Below are 16,562 nucleotides of genomic sequence, written 5' to 3' on the forward strand. Positions count from 1 at the left end.
GAACAGATGGTACTGCACAACGGAGGCTCCTCTGATCAACATACAGTACAGTAGTGGTAGGTTACAAGACAGGCCTAAGCACATCTGCATCGCTGAACAGGTGGGATAGGACTACTGAATCTTCCTCACTACTGCGGTTGCCCAGTATTTCCACCAAACGACTGCCTCTGTAAGAAGAGTCTTCTCTTGCCAATGAGGATAGTGGTATAAATACCCTCCCCCGCTCTCTCGAGGTAGCAATGGCCCATACTCACCACACTAGCTGTTATAGGCAATAGGATGCATAGAACTGGAAAGAGCTGTCCCTTCTCCTGGAGTTGGTCACTGTGAACATGTCTTATCCGAGCAGCTTAAACTGTCTGACTCATCTGCTGATAATGTGACTCCCCTCCTAGGCATCAATGACGTCTGAAAACATTGTGTGTGGCCCGACATTCGTATGCCCTCTTCCGTCAGGATTTGCCTCAGTCTGACCAGCACTGCAGAGCTGACAGTAATACCAAAGCGGAGCATGAGCCAGCCCAAGCACACCTCTGCCTAGGAGCAGGTACCTCACAACCAGTGTAGGGAAAGCAATTGCACATTCTGTGCATTTTAAATCCTGGCCTGACAAAGTCCACGTCAAATCTCCGCTGGAAATATGGCTCCAGCAGCGTCATCCAACTAGGCAAGCTGTCCATGAGCCAGGAATGCAATGAGGCAGAACAGAATCCAGAGGTTGTTTCCCTTGCTCACATTTCACCTCCCATGGCCATATCCTGTTCTGGAACAGCAACCCAAGGGTGCTAGCCTCTCTTCAACTGCTGCCAGCGCTTGATACCACAGTGAATGGTGCAAAAATCACCACAGTGCACCTATTGTGGACTCCCTCTCCCCCACAAAACCCCACTGGGTGGATTTAACCAGTCCAGATTCAATGACAAGAAGCACATGATGAAACTACGCTTCTCTTGTTGTGAAAAAATTCATGCAGTTCAGAGCCATGAGTACTGGAGGGACAATTCAGCTCACCCCCCTCACCACAATTTAGATCCAAGTGGGTGACAGACACAGAACAGTACAGCATCTGGAAATGGCCCACCTTGATTATCACTACAAAAGGTCCCTCCCCGCTGGTAATAGCTCACCTTAAGTGATCACTCTCCTCACAGTGTGTATTGTAACACCCATTGTTTCATGTTCTCTGTGTATATAAAATCTCCCCACTGTATTTTCCACTGAATGCATCTGATGAAGTGAGCTGTAGCTCACGAAATCTTATGCTCAAATAAATTGGTTAGTCTCTAAGGTGCCACAAGTCCTCCTGTTCTTTTTGCGAATACAGACTAACACGGCTGCTACTCTGAAATCTTCCATTCTGTTACTGTACAATTAAAGCCCACGCTACACTCATTACAGCAGCTGGCTAGGAGTCAAAGTGTTGGCTCCTAAATTCAGACAGACTTTCAAAACTGCTTTTTTCCCCAGAAGAGCCAAGTCCCCATACATCCCATTAAAGTCAGGGGATGTCTGAGTGCTCAGCACTTCTGGAAAAAGCCACTGCTTTAAGTCCCGATAGCAGCCTCACTTCAGGTATCCAAATTTGAAAGTTTTAGCTGAGTGAGTGGCCAAGACACTGACATAAGACCAATACAAAGTGAAGACAGGACAGGAAACAATTAGTTTGTGATAGGACTGAGACTAATTCGTGTTTTACTTCAGTGGCTGTTTTAAAACAAACAATGCTGGAGCCTCAAGCCTCATCTCGAAAGCTCTTTTCAATGTGAAATTAAGCCAGAAACAACAGAACTCTCCCCAAGAGAAACTAGTTTCTACACCTAGAAGGCGGATTTTATTTAGCCTCAAATTGATGTAAATTTCACACCACATTAAATAGATTTCCACATTGCCTGATTCTTCCCAACTCCAGTGAAGCAGGCCTAGTCTTAGACAGCATTTGAATACTCCCCTCTCCAGCAAGGTCAGTCACCCCACCTTCGGGGGGAGATGGAAGTGGCTTTTAGTTTAGTATGATATGCATAGTAGGGCAAGCAGCTTCCTTTCCAGAGGCCCTTTGAGACACTTCTTGCCCCATGCTCCCTCCACGCCAGGGGACGATGTCTTGATATTTATTTGGTAGTTCTCTCAGATGAGAAGGATCACAGAGTAGTTACACTGTTTTGTTTCAAGCCACTGAGTGGGTAGCTGTAGGACCATGAGAAAAAACAGTGCTCCATTGAGCATAACTCTAGACATGTAGGAACAGAAGGACCTTTGTGAAAGTTACTTTAATAAACAGGCAAATAAAAGGTTCCTGGCAAAAGAGGTCACTTTAAAATGTACTATAACATACATTGAAAAGTCACCATGAACTAGGAAGGAAGACAGAGCTGAACATGAGACTTTCCTTCAGGAAGAACTGGAAGGGAAAGGTACAGCCTCTCTATCTATACAGGCAAAGATGCCTACCGGGGCTTAATGAGTAATGGTAATTCTGGACTGGTGAGTAGGGACCTGGGGTATCGGCTACAGCTGCTTCTACCTTCCCCAAGGGGGATAAAGCGGGGGAGCAGAGAGCTGGCTCACTGAAATACTTTGTAAAAAGCGCTATTAGATCTCCTTATCTGTCTGCAAACCCACTTTCCTTCAAAGGATGGTTAAGCACGGCAGGGCTTATTTCAGTGCAATGGAGTTCACTTATAATGCTAGATACAGGGAGTTACTGGACAACAGGTAACTGACAAGCCTTAGACAAGTTGTGAACTTCTGACATATTTAAATTGTTATGGCTAATTAAAGTTGATGGATTCATTTTAAATTGGTCAAGAGACATTTTACAGAAAGGGGAGACAATTCAAGTCTTCTGCTGCATCTACCGGTAGTGCCCTGCAGCAGCTAATTCTCCATTTCACATGCTAATTCTCCATTTCACATTCACAGAATGTGCTAGTTGCAATTTGCTGCAGGCATGTGGAGTGAGGAGGAAAGGAGAGGTCACACTGCCAAAGTAGCAACTCTGGTCACCTGCATATGAATTTCCTCTCCTAACTACTCTCTTGATGAAATGTGTGGCTTGGCAGGTGGGAAAGTCATTTTCATTATGACTAGTAGACTTAGCCCTCAGGCTAGCAGAGGTGCCAGGTATATTTTTCAAACCCTGGTGCCCATACAGCCTTCGATTAAACATCCACCTCACAGGTCAAGTCAGCATCTCTGTATTAATGCTGTATTAATGCTCTGTATTAAGAGGCTCCTGCAATAGCCTCTTATGGTCATTTTATTAAAGGAGTAGCTCTCCAAAATGGCAGTTCCAAAATAACTGTTTAGTCAGAGTCTGAACATTCTGCTACAGAGGTTCCTACCTAACCTGAGCAGATCAGTGAACCTTTCACTTTCAGTTGAAAAGTTTCTAGACTTCATAGTTGCAAAGAAAAGCTTAGTTCCCTTTTGGGAGATTAACTGATGCAACATAGTCTTCCTGGGTCTGCAGACACGCTGAAACAACAGCTGAGCTCCATTTATTTCTGTGTTAGCACTAACCCTGACCACACTACATGTCAGCATTACCATTTCAGGAATCATTTTAATAGATGAGACAGGAAAGAGATGGGAGCACAGCACACAGGGTGTGCAGGGGGCAGTGGGAATTCCTGCCAGGAAGGAGATACGGAGGGTGACAGACAGGGAAGGAAAGGAAATAAAGGGAAGATGTAAAAACACATATAAAATGGAGCTTGTTTTCCTACTGAGTGACTAACGTACTGGCCATAAATGGTAACGGCTCCAAGTTTATGTACTGCATGAAGGTCGTTCTGACCCTTATCTTTGTGCAAGTTTCCCACTGCTATCAGCGGATGCACTGCTCTGGCCTGAGTGACTCCTAAATTTACACCTTGCCCTCTGGACAATAATTCAATCCTTCCAAGAGATGAGGTTTGTCCTCCCTGATCTGGTTCTTGCATATTGATTGAGGCTGTGGGGCTCATCTGCTCCCATTAAGTGACACCCCTCCAGTGCCAGTCTACTTTATGGATGCAAGGGTACAGAGATCGCCTCAGGTATAAATCCTTACCTGTAATAGCGCGACTGCAAGTAAGTGGAGCACACCGCTTTAGATACATGGCTGGCTGAGCCAAAGTCTATGACCTTCACTCTGTAGGGCTGGCGGATGGGATCCACCAACATGATGTTTTCTGGTTTCAAATCAGCATGTATCAGACCTAGGCTCTTTAGCTTCATCAAGGCAGTGGCCACCTGCTGCAGAATTGGCCGGATGTATTTTAGGGGCAGTGGGCTGAACTTGTTTTGTTTTAAGAAGTCGTATAAGTTCTGTTCTAGCATCTCAAACACAAGGCATGTGTGGTTCTTGTGCTGAAAGCACTCATAAGAGCGAACAAAGTTATACTCGTCAGCGTTCTCGCTGCTCAGGCGAGAGAGGATGCTCACTTCTATCTGGCCTTGTCTAGCATAGGAGGGATGGTTCTTTAGGATTTTGATAGCTACAATCTCCTTTGTGCTGCGTTTCCAGCACTTTGCCACCTGCCCAAACGTCCCTCGGCCCAGGAACTCCAAGACCTCATAGCTGTTTGTCATGGAGCACAGGATCTCATGCTGGACCAGCTGGTAATCCCCTTCACCACTGGCGCTGCTGCTTTTCGTGGTTACAGTGGTGGTAGTGGCCGCAGCACCCACCGCAGGTCTGTTTTGCAGCATGAGAGGTGGATGTTCCTCAATTATCTGCACGCTACCGTTGCTGTCGACCTCCTCACTTTTCCTTTTCAATCCACATTTCTGGTATGGTTCCAGTAAAGAAACGTTACTCCTGTGTGTGAAGGTCTGGCTGTTCTGGAAGGACGCTGTTGCACCGCTGCCTGTACTGTCTGCAGCTGTAACCACAATATGCTCAACCGAAGGAGCAGGGAGTAGGAGGTTCTGATCGTAAGCAGGGATGCTGAAATTCGCTACCTGGCGAGAGGAGCTTGCTTGCCCTTGAGCAGCTGGGAGGGTTTTGCTCCGGGTATAATACTTGTCACTACTGCTCTGTCCTGAAACATCCCAGCCAGAGGGCTCCACTTTCAGTTTCTTGGCACTGCAGAAGGCACTCGACGATACTGACGGGGGGGAGAACACCTGCAGCTGTGAGGCCATACCTGAAATGAGAAGAGAAACATCTGATTAGCAATGGCCCCATAATAGCAGGCCAAGGATTAAGGAAATCCTCAGTTTGCACAGCAAACCAAGATCATATTAGTTTTTCTACGCACCCTATTGAGCTAGAGACCCTTCACCACATGACCCATGTCAGCATGGAAGGCAACAAGGTTTCTTTTCTAATAGTTGCTCCCACAGCTGCCACCCAGGCCTTCCTGGGGACAGGAGCGAACATTTACCAGCCTCACCTGCCAAGCACCGACACTACCTTGCTGTGGGCAATGCAGAAAAGCACCAGCTTCTCTCTTGCCTTGCCCAAGGTTAAGGGGATCCTATTGAAAGAGAGGACTACGGGCTGGGAGGAGGGGAAACTACAGAGCTAATTCAGCTTACTCTTGTGTATTTAACCACACTTTCCCCACAGGTTTCAGAACAGCATTAAGATAGGATGGGGGGGAAATCTAAAACCAACAAGGAAAGAAGATTGCAAATGAGAGCACTCTTGCAGGTCTGGTGTATGAAGCTGGCCAGGAACTTGACATGTTTGTAATACAGACTTATCTGTATCTCCACACCCTGAGGTGCCACAATGTAACAAAACACCAGTAGAAATGAAGGCCCTCAAACTATCAGCTTGGTTTATTTGCCTCAGAAGGTTTAAAGAGCATTTAATTAAACATAAATAAGAGCCCTAGGGCTAGTCAAAGGATGCCATCCTTCAAGAGCACCGCACCATCAATCCCCACTAACTTCAGTTGGAAACGGGGCACTCAGCACTCTCCAGGATCAGCTCTAAAGAGAATCACAGCGCAGGATGACTGGGGAAATAAGGAAGGGCAACAATACAGCAGCTGTTTACCAATTCCTGAGAAGAGTGCATCCACTCACCCATAGACAGGGAATGGGGAGACTATCCAGTTTACAAACTGGAAAGTCAGTGCTTAGCAAATGGGAAACCCTATATGTCACATTACGCTCAAAATGCAGATTCCCTCTGTTCTACATTACTGGAGGGTTGACACCTGAAAAAAGCTAAAACACTCCTTTCTCAAACCCTCTGTTGTTAGGCTTTGTGCAGAGACACAAGCCAAATCTCCTTTCTTTGCATTCCAAGGAAAATACTAAGTTTGGGTCTTCAGAGCTGCTTAATAAGCCACTCATTTTATTGCCTGACAAGTCAGATCATCATCCACCAGTCTCTCTACTGTCAGAACCTAACCACAAATTCTCAGTATTGGTCTACATTAGAATGGGGGGAAATAGATACAAAGTCTGCAATTCATAACTGAATCTGAGTCGCTTGGGGATGACACAATACAATATTCTATAGAAGATTCCCCAGAAATCTGAAAGGTAACACTGTCAGTATAATGACCTAGACAGACAATAATGTAACCGTTCTGGGGAAGGTATTTTAGTCTATACTTGCATTTCAGGTGCTGGTGCAATCTATTTAACAGAAACAATCAAGTAGGCGTGCAAACTATTAGCTAGGTTTGCCTGCTACCATGGAACAATTACCAGTAGCAAGAGATGAGTAAATCCACCTTACTACTTAAAGAAAATAAAATCCTACTTGACATAGAATGAAGTGGGGGGGATAACTCAGTGGTTTGAGCACTGGCCTGCTAAACCCAGGGTTGTGAGTTCAATCCTTGAGGAGGCCATTTGGGATCTGGGGCAAAAATTGGGGATTGGTCCTGCTTTGAGCAGGGGGTTGGACTAGATGACCTCCTGAGGTCCCTTCCAACCCTGATATTCTATGATTCTATGAATGACATATCTATGAGAGGTGTCTTATGACCAGTCCCTGTCTTCTAGGATCAGGACCAGGATCACCAACTCATTCCAGATGGTAATGCCTTCCAATCATTACTGACCCAGACCAGACCAGCGACCCTAAGATGCAGCTGGAAGACTTACTCTAAATTGTCATTTTCTTTGAATGATGGGCACAGTCTTTTCAAAAACCAGTTTCCTTTCCTGAATTTCACTTAGGTGCTAGTCTAGAACTCTGTACCACTTTCATTAAATATTAATTTGGCAAAAACAAGGCACCCTCTCTAGCCTAGTGGTTTGGATGCTCATCTCATAGGCACTTCTGGTTCAATTCCCCTGGTAGGAAGGGACTTGAACAGTAATCTCCTGCCTCTCCAAGTGAAATACCTAAATGCTGGGCTGCTGTCGGGCACTCGATGCTGTTCCATTTTAATCAAATACTAATTGGGCCAATGCAAGAATCAAGCGTGAGAACTCCTCTCCAGTGCAGTGATCAGGGTACTCACCTAGGAAGTGGGAGATGCTGGTTCAAGTCCTGCGCCTGCCGGCTAAGAAAGGGTTTGAACAGGGATGGCCTTACTAGGCTATAGAGGGAGTCTAATCCTGTAGCTGGCCCATAGAAATATTTAATTGAAGTGAAACAGCTTCAGCAGCCTTCCCTCCACCCCCATCAGTGTAGCCCTAGGACAGACGAGGCAAAGGGGGGAACTGAACCAGAATCTCCCATATCAAAGAAACTGCACTATGCATACGGATTGCTGCATTACTGTGTGAGGGGCCACTTGGCAAAGAACAGTTGCTTACATATTCAGAGTGTACAGTTTAAATGGAGTGGGGCTTTCACAATCTGAAATCATGGCCACATCCTCACTGGGAGTGCTTTACCCCCGCCTACTATACCAGCAAAGCACTCAGAGCACAGACGAAGCTAGAGCAGCAAAGCTGAGTTTTGTACCAATAGAATAGGACCAATCTCCAAGAGCAAAATAAGCCAGTCCCGTCAAAAGTAGTAAAACCACATCTACGCTAGGGGCTTCTGCTGGCACTGCTATGCCAGTCAGGGGTCACTCCTTCACCAGCCTGAACCCCACAGCTGTGCCAGCAGACATTTATAGTGGCCTATTTCAGGGAGCGCTGTGAGCTTTGGTGCAAAATTTCATTTTAAGAAAAGTGGGTTTACAGAGCAATACTATCATAGTTTCCTTATTCTCCTATTCTGAAGCATTTCTAATCCCAGCAAATTCTAAATTAGGAACTCCCCAGCCCCATTTTAAAATGTCAAATGTATCCTACAAAACAGCTTCTTTGATTTAGAGTTACAGATACTTCTCCCATCTTATTAACCTTAAAATGGAATGAGCCAAGACCAGTTATTCCCTATCAGAGGCAGTCTTTAATGACAAAATTACAGGCTTTGAGATATTTAGTCCAGCAAGCGGATTGGCTGCCTACCCCAAGTGCCTCTGACGGCACTAAAAGTATCTTCTTGGCCTACTGTCTGGGAAACGGTGAAGCCAAGTGCTTTTTCTCCAGAAAAAATCTCACTGGGTCAATTTCTCAACAAACCAAAGCCATGAATTTATAAGTTAATGAAGCATCGGGTGCAAAATATTAACTGCAAACCGACCCTTCTGCATAGGTCGGATACGCCACGGCCGCGGGCGGCTCCTGACACGGCAAAGGAGAGATCGCCAACTCCGCAGGGGCAGACTTACCGGGGCGGGGGGGGGGGGTTGTAATTGATTCAGGGGAATACCTGAATGGGGCCCCTCGAATAGGGTCAGATTTGCGTCTCTCCAAAGGAGCGATCGCTTGGGGCGGTCTCAGGCCCTGGGTGGTGCGGCGAACGGACACGAAGGGAAGCGACCCCCCCCTCCCGCCGCCAGCGCCGGGCCGGGCCGGGGACCCCCCCCTCCCGCCGCCAGCGCCGGGCCGGGGACCCCCCCCTCCCGCCGCCAGCGCCGGGCCGGGGACCCCCCCCTCCCGCCGCCAGCGCCGGGCCGGGGACCCCCCCCTCCCGCCGCCAGCGCCGGGCCGGGCCGGGCCGGGGACCCCCCCCTCCCGCCGCCAGCGCCGGGCCGGGCCGGGCCGGGGACCCCCCCCTCCCGCCGCCAGCGCCGGGCCGGGCCCCCCCCCCCTCCCGCCGCCAGGGCGGGGACGGCCCGCGGCCCGGCCCGGGCGAGGAGGGCTCCCGTCGGGGCAGGCCCGGCCGCACTCACCGCTGGTGGGAGGTCTCAGCCGCGGGCTGGAGCTGCCGGGGGGACACGAGGGGATGCGGGGCCCCGGAGCGGGCGCATCATAGCCCCGGAGCGGCCGCCAGTCCAGGCCCGCCCCGCCCGGGGGGAGCCTCCAGGCCGCTCCGCCGCCGCCAGGCCCCGCCCCGCCCCACGGCCCGGCCTGGCCCGGCTCCCCCCGCTCCGCGGCCCCGCCGCGCGCCGGACCCCGCTTCCCGTCGGCCCGCTCCGGCTGCTGCTGCGCTCCGGGCCCTCGGCTGCCTGCGCCAGACTGAGCCAGCCGAGCCCCGAACTCGGCCCAGCCCCGCAACTGCCGAGCGCCGAGGCATTGAACCAGGGTCACGTGACGGCTCGGCCCATCGCCACCACGGTTACCGAGGCGGAAGCGAGGCGCCGTCGCGGTCCGATTGGCTACTGGGAAGTGGGCGGGCGGAAACGTCCCCGCTCCGAGACGCAAGCGGCTTTGGCCGAGGGCGCTAGAACGGACCCTTGCGGGCTTCCGTCCCTTCCTCCAGCCGCGCTGGGCCTGACAGCATGGGGCTGAGGCCGGAGCCCCGCCCCCCGGCCTGGCCGTGTTGCCATGGGAACGTGGCCCCTGCGCGGCTCTCCGGCTCCCGCGGGCCCCGGAGCAAGGCCAGGTAACCCCGGCCGGAGCCCGGCCCCGGGCTGCGCTGCTCCCTCAGCTCAGCGGGTTCTTGGTGTTTCCGCACCTCAGATCGCTCCGGGCCCGCGAGGGGCGCAGCCACGGGTCAGCCCGACTCCAGGGGCCTCCCGGGCCTCAGCAGCCACCGCCCCGGCTCCTTCCAGAGCCCCGACCTTCGCCCGGCCCGGCCCGGCCTGGCCTGATCATGCGATCAGCCCTTTGCCCCCCCGGGCCGCACAGATCCCCCCCCCGGGCCGCACAGATCCCCCCCCCGGGTCCGTCCCTCCCCGGGCCGCACAGAACCCCCCCCCCGGGTCCTTTCCTCCCCCCGGATCCTTCCCCCCCCCCGGGCAGTACAGACCCCCCCGGATCCTTCCCCCCCCGGGCAGTACAGACCCCCCCGGATCCTTCCCCCCCCCGGGCAGTACAGACCCCCCCCCGGGTCCTTCCCCTCCCCGGCAGTACAGACCCCCCCCCGGGCCCTTCCCCCCGCCCCCGGGCAGTACAGACCCCCCCCAGGCAGTACAGATCCCCCCGGGTCCTTTGCCCTCCCCCAGGCCCTTTGTCCCCCCTGGGCAGTACAGACCCCCCCGGGTCCTTCCCCCCCTGGGCAGTACAGACCCCCCCGGGTCCTTCCCCCCCCGGGCAGTACAGATCCCCCCCCCGGGCAGTACAGACCCCCCCGGGTCCTTCCCCTCCCCGGCAGTACAGACCCCCCCGGGCCCTTCCCCCCCCCGGGCAGTACAGACCCCCCCCAGGCAGTACAGATCCCCCCGGGTCCTTTGCCCTCCCCCACGCCCTTTGTCCCCCCTGGGCAGTACAGACCCCCCCGGGTCCTTCCCCCCCGGGCAGTACAGATCCCCCCCCCGGGCAGTACAGACCCCCCCGGGTCCTTCCCCTCCCCGGCAGTACAGACCCCCCCCGGGCCCTTCCCCCCCCGGGCAGTACAGACCCCCCCCAGGCAGTACAGATCCCCCCGGGTCCTTTGCCCTCCCCCAGGCCCTTTGTCCCCCCTGGGTAGTACAGAAGCCCCCCTGAGCTCTTTGTCGTCCCCCCCAGTCAGTACAGACCCCCCGGGCCCTTTGCCCCCCCCAGGCGGTACAGACCCACCACACCCCCGGGCCCTTTGGTTCTTCCAACTGTCACCTCACTGCAGAGTCCGCATAAGACAAAAGACGCGTCATTTGGGGAGAAATTCTCCAGTGAGTTGTGGGTGCCGGGCTGCCGTGTGAACTCTCTGTGTCTTTGTCTAGAATACAGTGAAGGGAGAGAGAAAAGGGTTCTAATTGTCAGGGTCTCCGGATGGGCATCTCTTGAGGAGAAATTCACTTAAAAGCCTGGCCAGGATCATGCTCATGCCTTAAAGTTAACAGGGGTAACTTCTCACTCTTACTGTGATTTCAGTGTGATTTCATATGAATCTGGTCCTTAAGCCTTGAATATGCTAGAAAGAGTTTGCTGGTCTAAATATCACAGTATAACTATCCCCATCTCCTGCTCTCTCTCCTCGTAGTGTACACCCATCTTGTACTGACAAAAGAATGCTTTTGCCAGTGTAGCTTATTCTCTATGTGACACTGGCAAACCAAGTGCCGGCTCTTGCCAAGGCTTTAGGCCTCAGCCAAGCACTGACAAATTGCGTGCTGGACAGTGTGTTTCACCTGTGGATTAGCACAGGTAAGGTGGGGTATTGGACTTATAACAATGTGTGTAGACTTTATGAAATGCTTGTAAGTGTCTGTATGCATTAATCTCCCTTAAATATCTTTATCACATGCTGTAAGGTAATATTTACGTTTTTGCTTTATAACTGTAATAAAAGTTTGCTCTGAAACTGTGAACCTGTCAGGAGGGACCACCTCCTGATCATCAAGAAGGCTACCAAAACCGAATGGGCCATTGGGGGACAAGGAGCATCATTCTACAGTGCAGTGGTTGGGGTACTCAGCTAGGTTGTGGGCCAGTCTGGTTCAGTCCCCGTTCTGTTTGATGAGAAGGGATTTGAGCAGTGATCGCCTACCTCTCAAGAGGATGTCCGCACTACAGGGCTATGAGTTATTCTGATGGGGGGTTGCCTTGGTCTTGCCTCTGGAAGCCGTTCCACTTTAATTAACTAGTAACAGCTGAAGCAGAAGTCATGTATAAGAAGCCCTCAATGATAGGGGGATTTGGGTATTGACCTGAGCTGTTGGAGGGTGTGAGTCAATTCCTCCTGGTCTGGGGCAGGGAATTGAGTGATTTTTTTCTCTTCAAATTGTTTTAATTAACTATTAACTGGGCCAAGCTTAGCCTGAGAAGCCCTGTATGGTACAGGGGTTTGAATACTCTACTGGGGTGTGGGAGATCCTGGTTCAATTCCTCCCTCTGCCTTGTGAGAAATATCCTTTTCTCTTGAAGCTGTTCCACTTTAATTAAACTATGAATTGGGCCAAAGGACATCTCCCAAAAGAGTTGCCTTCTGTGGTGTAGTGGGTGCGGCTTTTGCCTGGGATGTTAGAGTTCAATCCTTGCTGTGGGCAAGGGGTTTACAACACATATCAGTTGCCTCTGGGGCTGTTTTATTTAAATATTCCTTGAGCTACATTAAAAAAGCGAATCACTCTTTTGTCCCCTGCGGCTAGGCTACCCACCCGGGCGGTGGGAGACCCCGGGTCCAACCCCTCCTCTGCAAGGGGTTGGACCAAGGCTCTCCCACCTCCAGGGACCCACCCGGCCCCCCAGCCACCACCCCTCCCTCCTCCCAGGCCCACCCCTCACCCCACCTATGAAGTGAGCGATCTCCGTTCAAACCCCCTTCTGTTTCCAGAAAGACAAGGGCCTCCTGCAAACGCAAGGGGACCTAAACGGGAACCTCCCACTTCCCTCCTGGGAGGCAGGACAGCCTTCTCCAAATCCTTTTGAAACAGCTAGAGGAAGGATTTGAAGCAGCATCTCCCACTGCCAAGGCAAGCAACTGAACCACTGGACTATAGAGTGACCCTAGCTCAGGGAGTGGCTTGATTCCTAGTTAATTAAAGTAGACCAGCTTCAAGAGGCAAGAGCTGAAATCCCTTCTCCTCAGGAAGGAGGAGTGGGATTTTAACCAGGTTCTCCAACCTCCTAGGTGGGGCCCAAACCACCAGGCTATTCAGGGCTTCATAGGGAGGAGCTTTGATTTGACCATTTAATAGTTTATTAAAGTGGACAAGCGTCAAGAAGAGAGGCAATCTCTGCTCAACCCAGAGCAGGGAATTGAACCAGCATCTCCAGGCTAGTACCTGAACCATCAGGTTATACTGCAAGTGTTATGAATAAGGCTTGTTTTGGCCCAATTAATAGTTAAATAAAGGGGACAAGTGTCAAGAGGAAAGGCAGCTTTTACTTACCTCTTTCCTCAATCCAAGGTGGTGAACTGAACCAGCATCTCCAGCACCCCAGGTTAGTAACTGAACCACCAGCCTGTGCAGGGACTGTTATGAAAGCAATTTGCTTTGGCCTGATTAATAGTTAATTAAAGTGAACCAGCATCAAGAGGAAAGCAGCCTGCTTCTTGAATCCTTTCTTCTCATCAAGCACAGACAGGGAATGGTGCTGCCGCCCCCACCAACCCAGACAGACATGCTGACCAGCAGGCTACATAGCATTGCTTACAGAACAGCTTTGATGTGGACCATTTTATAGTTCATTAAACTATTACAGACTTCAAGAGAAAAAGCAATGCAGTGTCTGCTCAACTCCCTTTTCAGGGTAAGTGGGGACCTGGACCTGCTCCTTTAGCACCCCAAGCTACTACCTAAACCACCAGGCTAAGCACAGGGTGGTATGGTTGAGTCTTGCTTTGCCTCAATTAATAGTCAATTAAAGTGGAACAGCATGAGGAGGAAAAGAGCTCAGAGCTCAAATCCCTTCTCCTCAGCAGGCAAGAGGGGAATTAACATGTGAGTACACTAATCATGGGGCTCTAAGAAGGCTTCTTACAGAGCAATACTGCTTTGACCTAAGTAAGTGTTAATTAAAGTGGAACAGCTTCAAGAGAAGAGAGGCTTCCTCTTCAAACCCATTCTTAACAGGCTGAGAGAGGTGTTGGAGTAGGTTCTTGCACTTTTGAGGTCAGCAGCCAAACCAGCAACCTATCAAGCAATTCTGAGCCTTTTACTGGCCCAATTCATAGTTCATTAAAGTGGAACAGCTTCAAGAAGCTGGGTGTGCCCTGCTGAAAGCACTTCTCCTCAGCAAGAAGAGGTGGCACTTGAACCAGGGTGGCCAACTGCCCAGCAGTGCTATCCTAACTACCATTCCGTAGCAGGCTTCTTTTGCTTTGCTATTGCTTCACACAATTCATACAATTAAAGGGGAACAGCTTCAATAGGAGCAGCCCACACCAGACTACCCTTTAGGTCAGCAATTAAGGCACTCACTTGAGAGATGCCAGACCCTCTGTTACATACTTTCTGCTCATCAAGCAGATGGGGCAAGTGACCCATGGTCTCCCACATCAGGACCCTAATCACTGGGATAGGGGGCAGACAGCAGGATTCGGCCGCCTTCCCCCAGCTGGTTTTGTATGGTGTTGGGGTGTCTGTGGGTGTGAGAGAGGTACTGTGGATCTCCCTTTCCTCTGTACATCTGCAGGGTGTGTGTGTGTGTGGAGAGAAGAGCTCTAAACTCCTTCTTTGATCACTTCTCTGGGTGCTCAGCTGCTGTGTTCAGCCATCTTTTCCCCATGCCACTGAAAGGTGAAATGGAGTCACATCCACTGGCAGCATACAGCCCAATGGCCATTCCCAGCTCCGTAGCCATGCGAGGAATGGGAATGCATCTCTTCTTTTGGCCAACATCAGTTTTGAAATCAAATTCATCTGCCCTAAGAATAGAGCAATATTTCGGGCACATCAGTGCAACCTGAGTCCAAGCTCCACATTAGCATCCTGTTTGCTTTGCATGAGCAACATGCAAGAACATGAGTGAATCTGCTTGCTTGTGATCTGCTTTGAATTCTGGTATTGCAGTATGGGTGCCAGGCCCTAGTCTCACTGCTTGTGCGATGTCGTGAAACTCACCAGCAAGGTGACAAGGTCTGCTTACACATCACGGTCCAGTCATCGAGGAGACTGTTTGCGATGTTAGCTTTATTCTTTGGCTGCGAATTCTTCGGATTAAATCCCACCCTTATGTAGACATACCCGATCATTTCACTTACATCAGCTGGCTCCAGTACCAACACACTGTATCAAAGGTAAAGCCACTAGGCCAAAGTAGTGTGTCTTCTCGCCAGGCTCTGCCCAGTCCCTTCCCACACTGTTGCCTGGAGCTTATTGGCAAAGGCTTAGGCCTGTGCTGCGCTAGAGACGGTATCTTGGGCTAACTGTCAGTTGGGCTGTAATTATTTTACCCCTGTAGTTACACTGGGTTAAGCCCTAGTGTGGATGCAAGTCTATCAGGCCCAAGGTGTTGGCTAGCCACACAGCTTGTTTTGCTTCCCAAACCAGACTAGACGTTCATACTGGTTCACTGCAGCCACACTGGGCTTGGGGGCAGAGCTTACGGAGCCGAGCGTTGCCTCGTTAACTGCACTGGCCTAGTTAAAGTGGCCCCACTTTCGAGTGTAGACAACCCCTTAACTGAGCTGGTTTTCACCATGGTGCCCATCACATTAGGAAGCAGAAGTCTTGTGATTTGTTTTCGGCGGGTGATGGTTTGCAGTGGGGCAATAACCCAAACGATGGAATTTTTTACAGCCCTTTTCCCCCGTGAAGAAGGAAAGTTCGGTGCAGTCTTATCTGTGGTGTTGCTGCTCCCCACCATGATAGTGCTGTGCCACACCAGGGTTGGGGGATGAGCTGGCAGTGCGTGTTGTGGTCAAGGATTCCTCACCTAGGGCCCTCCAATAAGTAGATGTTAATAAGCAAGGTACGCTAAAATCCACCCATATAGGGAGTTTGGCTTGAAACCTGCGATAGCATAACAAGGAACCAGGTAGACTGTAGAGGCCACGGAGCTGGGGGGTGCCCACCCACGACCAGCCACTTTTAACCATGTGTTGGGGTTGCCACCAAGACCTGGCTGGGCTAGTTTTTCTGCTGCCTTGCTGGTTGCACTATACCCCTTGTTAAACACTGGCACGTTGCAACTGGAAGTTGTGGGTGTGCACAGGGGAGTTGTACAGCAATCTCCCTACTCTGGCACACAGGCCACGTGGCCAGGAGCATGGGCAGCATGGCACCCGGGGCCCACTTTAAGTACTGGGCCCTCAAGGTGCCAAAACTGCAGCAACTGCGGTTCTTGCTCCTCTTGGCACTGGCATCTTGGCAGCAGGATCTTGGCAGCAGGGGGGTAAGGAGTGGGATGGGGGTGGGAGGCAGGGGCGGTGGGGGGCTGAGGCTCCTGGGAGTGCATGGGTCATTGCGGGGAAGGCAGGGGCTCCAGTTTCTAGGGGACTGCAGGGGGCGTCTCCTCTCTCAAGTGCTGAGGGAGGCTCCTGGGAGCAGGTGGGTGTAGGGGCTCATGGGAAGGCAAAGAGCCCTTGTGGTGCAAATTCCGAGGCGTTTGGTTCCGGGGCTCCAGGAATTCAGCGTGCCCCAAAATCAGCTCCTTACCATTGTCCAAGTGCACTAAAATCCACAGGTCTGCAAACCGCTTTAAAACCTGGTATGCTGCCATGGTGTAGGGCGCAGAGCTTGTGGTGCAAAGCTGTCACTTGGGCAAGGGGATCCTCAGGCTACTTATTATGTCCCCCCACTGAACCATTCCCAGTGGTTCTGGCCGGAGCCAGGGGTTACGGTTGCTTTGCATGTCCC

At 51.4% G+C, this 16,562-nt stretch overlaps 1 protein-coding gene across 3 annotated transcripts in view; it reads right to left on the reverse strand.

Annotated features, from left to right (window-relative positions):
• The window catches only part of HIPK1 (homeodomain interacting protein kinase 1), a 35,719-nt gene extending 26,276 nt beyond the window's left edge, over positions 1-9,443 (reverse strand). For 2 of the 3 annotated variants that reach the window (XM_073319635.1, XM_073319634.1), the window contains exons 1-2: positions 9,129-9,443; positions 4,052-5,129 (exon numbers count right to left, since the gene is read on the reverse strand). In XM_073319635.1, coding sequence (XP_073175736.1) covers positions 4,052-5,127 — 1,076 coding nt within the window. In that variant the 5' untranslated portion in view covers positions 5,128-5,129; positions 9,129-9,443. Of the gene's footprint in view, positions 1-254; positions 2,414-4,051; positions 5,130-9,128 lie in introns of those variants that run through there. The other variant, XM_073319636.1, reaches the window with a different exon arrangement.
• Positions 9,444-16,562: the final 7,119 nt, after the last annotated feature.

Source organism: Lepidochelys kempii, chromosome 21 (genome assembly GCF_965140265.1).
Source record: "Lepidochelys kempii isolate rLepKem1 chromosome 21, rLepKem1.hap2, whole genome shotgun sequence".
NCBI lineage: Eukaryota > Metazoa > Chordata > Testudines > Cheloniidae > Lepidochelys > Lepidochelys kempii.